This window comes from Sinocyclocheilus grahami, unplaced genomic scaffold (assembly GCF_001515645.1).
Source record: "Sinocyclocheilus grahami isolate Dianchi unplaced genomic scaffold, SAMN03320097.WGS_v1.1 scaffold677.1, whole genome shotgun sequence".
NCBI lineage: Eukaryota > Metazoa > Chordata > Actinopteri > Cypriniformes > Cyprinidae > Sinocyclocheilus > Sinocyclocheilus grahami.
Genome location: NW_015505856.1, coordinates 540,262 through 545,063, shown reverse-complemented (window position 1 = coordinate 545,063; position 4,802 = coordinate 540,262). Strand labels below are relative to the sequence as shown.

Below are 4,802 nucleotides of genomic sequence, written 5' to 3'. Positions count from 1 at the left end.
TCGGAACACAAATTAAGATATTTTTGATGAAATCTGAGAGCTCTCAGATCCTGCATAGACAGCAACGCAACTGTAATGTTCCCAGGTCCAGAAACGTAGGACATCGGTAAAACAGTCCATGTGACGTCAGTGGCTCAACTTCAGTTTTGCAAAGCTACGAGAATACTTTTTTGTGCGCAAAGAAAACAAAAATAACAATTTATTCAACAATTCTTCTCCACCGAGTTACGTCTTCTGCCATTTTGGAGAGTATCCAAGAATGTATTCGACGTAATCAGCGTTGTTTATGTTCGGGGGGAAAACGCGTGCATTAACGTAATCAGCGTTGTTTATGTTTGGGGGGAAAATGCGTGCATGAATGTAATCAGCGTTGTTACTAGGGCTGGGTTTTGACACAAATTTCACTACACGATTCAATTTTCATTTGCAAGCTTCGATTCGATTCAATATAGATTATTTTGGATATATATCAGGTACAGTACATGTAAAAAAATCTCTCAACTAATGCTGAAAAATATACATGAGTCAGGTGGTACTACAAATTATAATATTGAAGGTTAAAATTGACTGATTTGTGCTGTACAACTTCTTAAATTGAACTTAATGAAGTTTTTATAAAGTTACAATTCAGTTTTTTTTTAAATATACACATTTAAATAGTGGCTGTCATAAAAACTTGGACGGATTTATTCAAACATACATAAAACATTAAAGAACAGTAAAAAATATATATAATGAATGTTATATGGTGCATATATTTAGCAAAATGCCCCTCTCTACAGTTTATTTTGCTAACTTAGCCTACTAACGAGTTTATGGTCACCGAATATGCTTTTCGAGGTAAATGTGATGTTACATTAATTGTTTACAAGCTGTTATATTGACGTCTTTGCATGGCTGAAACATTGATTTAACGATTATATGAAACAGGATACGGATTGTAAAGTTGTACTCTTTCTTTTAACTTACCTTCGGATGTTTATTATCGGATGATAATTTTGTGCTGAAACTGGTATTAATGTGGAGGAGATGATCAGGTCACGTGCGCCTCGCGCTACCTCGTTTGTTGAATTGAGGCGCTATCGATCTGTCACTCCACATTAAACGGCGCCAAAACGGCGTTTATTGTTTAAATACTGCAATACAATGGACATAAATTGAAATCTGAGACTTTGTTTCATATTAAAATGACCAAAGCACAATGCTTATTGCGATTTATTGGATAGGAGATGCCCTTCACTGTTCCGTCCATTGAGTTAACTGAAAACAGGTTAGACTAATTGATTCTTGGGATTTAAGAATCAATATCGTTTCGTAAAAATGAGAATCGATTAAAATAGAGATATCGATATTTTTTTACCCAGCCCTAGTTGTTACACTTAGGGTAAAGCGTGCGTATGCGTTGCGATACTCTCCAAAATGGCGGAAGACGTAACTCGGGGAGCAGAATTGTTGAATAAAGTCGTCTTTTTTTTTGCGCACAAAAAGTATTCTCGAAGCTTCGCAAAATTGAAGTTAAGTCACTGATGTCACATGGACTGTTTTACCGATGTCCTTGCTACGTTTCTGGACCTGGGATTATTACAGTTGCTTTGCTGTCTATGGGAGGGTCAGAAAGCTCTCCAAATACATCAAAAATATCTTAATTTGTGTTCTGAAGATGAACGAATGTCTTACGGGTTTGGAATGACATAAGGGTGAGTAATTAATGACAGAATTTAAATTTTGGGGTGAACTAACCCTTTAAGCTTAAGGTTTTTTTTTTATGGTCAGGTTTGTGTCCTAGGTGATGGGTTCAAGTGTCACAAAATGTATCAATCACAAAACAAGCAGGTCAGTTTCAGTATTTTGATTTTATTTTTTCTTCATTTTTTTTTATGCTTTTTTTGTTTTAAGAAACAAATGCTTGCAGATGTCAAATGAATTAACACTCACATCCTCACCACTTTTAGATCCTGACTGTCACAGCCAACCCACGCAAGCCGGGTTCTCAGCCGGCCAATCACAACCACCCCAGATTCTCAAACCGACACCCACTTCCTGTTAAGTGCATATGCAAATCGAAATGTTTTTTTATTTATTTTTATTAATAACGAAAGTGCACAGGTGGAGCAATACTTTCGTAAACATAACATCCCTGCATTAATTCCTGTATATTTATTTAATTTTTGCAGGATGTCTTGAGCTGGAATGAGAATCTGGAAAAGACACCGAAGGTAAGGATGAAGGGATTCGTTTCCATTCATTCACTCATTTGTAAACAGCTTATCCTTTTTCTTTTTCTTTTCTCATAACCCTACATCAACAGGTTTAACGAGGCCTTTTGCCGTACCGTCCGCGCTCCCCTCGCGTAAGACAAAAAGGTTCATCGATAACATGGTTCAAAATAAAGTTTAGTGATTGTGCTTTTAAAACCAAAGTCAAACATAGAACAACAAACATCGACAATGACAAAAAGAATAACAGTGCATTAAAAAACAAACAAACAATAACTTTCCAAATGTGGCACTTTTCCTGGGGCAGTTTAAACACTATGACAATTTACAACCAGGATGACAGCTATAAAAAAAAAAAATTATATTAACTGGCGTAATTAAAAAAATTATTAAAATAAACCGAGGAAGACAAATTTAATGTACCACAATGGATTATAAAAGACAGTTAGATATGTATACACGTGTATGTACATGTCAGTCCCTTTGTGCCTGGAGTTTCATTACAGTAACAGACTGACAACCTTCTCGCTAAGGTGAACAAAGCCATAATCAGTTTCAGGAGCTAACGGACACGTCATATTGCATTGGAATCAAAACAAAACTGCATTAGCCCCTCTCAAATGCACCCTTTGTTTTTTCTTCTGTCTTTTCTTCTTTAAATGCACAATCGAAAATTAAGGGAAATAAATGAAGAATGGTTGGTCAGTTTTCCAAACGTGACTCTATGTCGGTAGTTTTCAGTAAAAGATACCGCCGAGATGGTCAAACTGTGCTGAAGATGGTTGCTGAGGAACATTTGACAGCCATATTTTTATCTTCAGCTCTCCACCATCTGAAAAGAAAAGACTGAAGCATTATAGCAAACATCATACAATGAAACAATAAATATGTACCATACAAAAGGCACAGTAACACCAGTGTTATTCAGAAAGAGCTTTATTGCCAAGTACAGTTGGGCAAATAAGTATTTGATACACTGCTGATTTTTCAAGTTTTCCCACTTACAAAGAATGGAGAGATCTGTAATTTTCATCGTAGGTACACCTCAACTGTGAGAGACAGAATCAAAAAAAAAATCCAGAAAATCACATTGTATGATTTTTAAATAATTAATTTCCATTTTATTGCTTGAAATAAGTATTTGATCACCTACCAACCAGCAAGAATTCTAGCTCTCACAGACCTGTTAGTTTATCTTTAAGAAGCCCTCCTATCCTCCACTCATTACCTGTATTAATTGCACCTGTTTGAACTTGTTACCTGTATAAAAGACACCGGTCCACACACTCAATCAATCAGACTCCAACCTCTCCACTATGGGCAAGACCAAAGAGCTGTCTAAGGACACCAGGGACAAAATTGTAGACCTGCACAAGGCTGGGATGGGCTACAGGAAAATAGGCAAACAGCTTGGTGAGAAGGCAACAATTGTTGGCGCAATTATTAGAAAATGGAAGAAATGCAAGATGACTGTCAATCTCCCTCGGACTGGGGCTCCATGCAAGATCTCGCCTCGTGGAGTATCAATGATCCTGAGAAAGGTGAGGAATCAGCCTAGAACTACACTGGTGGACCTGGTCAATGACCTGAAGAGAGCTGGGACCACAGTCTCAACGGTTACCATTAGTAACACACTACACCGTCATGGATTAAAATCCTGCAGCATGGGCAAGGTCCCCCTGCTCAAGCCAGCACATGTCCAGGCCCGTCTGAAGTTTGCCAAAGACCATCTGGATGATCCAGAGGAGGCATGGGAGAAGGTCATGTGGTCAGAGGAGACCAAAATAGAAGTTTTTGGTATAAACTCCACTCGACGTGTTTGGAGGAAGAAGAAGAATGAGTATAATCCCAAGAACACCATCCCAACCGTGAAGCATGGGGGTGGAAACATCATGCTTTGGGGGTGCTTTTCTGCAAAGGGGACAGGACGACTGCACCGTATTGAGGGGAGGATGGATGGGGCCATGTATTGCGAGATTTTGGGCAACAACCTCCTTCCCTCAGTAAGAGCATTGAAGATGGGTCGTGGCTGGGTCTTCCAGCATGACAATGACCCCAAACACACAGCCAGGGCAACTAAGGAGCGGCTCCGTAAGAAGCATTTCAAGGTCCTGGAGTGGCCTAGCCAGTCTCCAGACCTGAACCCAATAGAAAATCTATGGAGGGAGCTGAAACTCCATGTTGCCCAGCGACAGCCCCAAAACCTGAAAGATCTGGAGAACACCTGTATGGAGGAGTGGGCCAAAATCCCTGCTGCAGTGTGTGCAAACCTGGTCAAGAACTACAGGAAGCGTCTGACCTCTGTAATTGTAAACAAAGGTTTCTGTACCAAATATTAAGTTCTATTTTTCTATTGTATCAAATACTTATTTCATGCAATAAAATGGAAATTAATTATTAAAAAATCATACAATGTTATTTTCTGGATTTTTTTTTTTGATTCGGTCTCTCACAGTTGAGGTGTACCTACGATGAAAATTACAGATCTCTCCATTCTTTGTAAGTGGGAAAACTTGAAAAATCGGCAGTGTATCAAATACTTATTTGCCCCACTGTATGTTTCTATCTATCTATCTATCTATCTAT

General features: G+C 38.5%; 1 protein-coding gene across 2 annotated transcripts in view; it reads right to left on the bottom strand.

The window, feature by feature from the left end:
• Positions 1–2,843: 2,843 nt before the first annotated feature.
• Positions 2,844–4,802, bottom strand: part of LOC107559192 (roundabout homolog 1) — a 296,974-nt gene continuing 295,015 nt past the window's right edge. For both annotated transcript variants that reach the window (XM_016242952.1, XM_016242951.1), the window contains one exon: positions 2,844–3,048. In XM_016242952.1, coding sequence (XP_016098438.1) covers positions 3,034–3,048 — 15 coding nt within the window. In that variant the 3' untranslated portion in view covers positions 2,844–3,033. The remainder of the gene's footprint in view (positions 3,049–4,802) is intronic.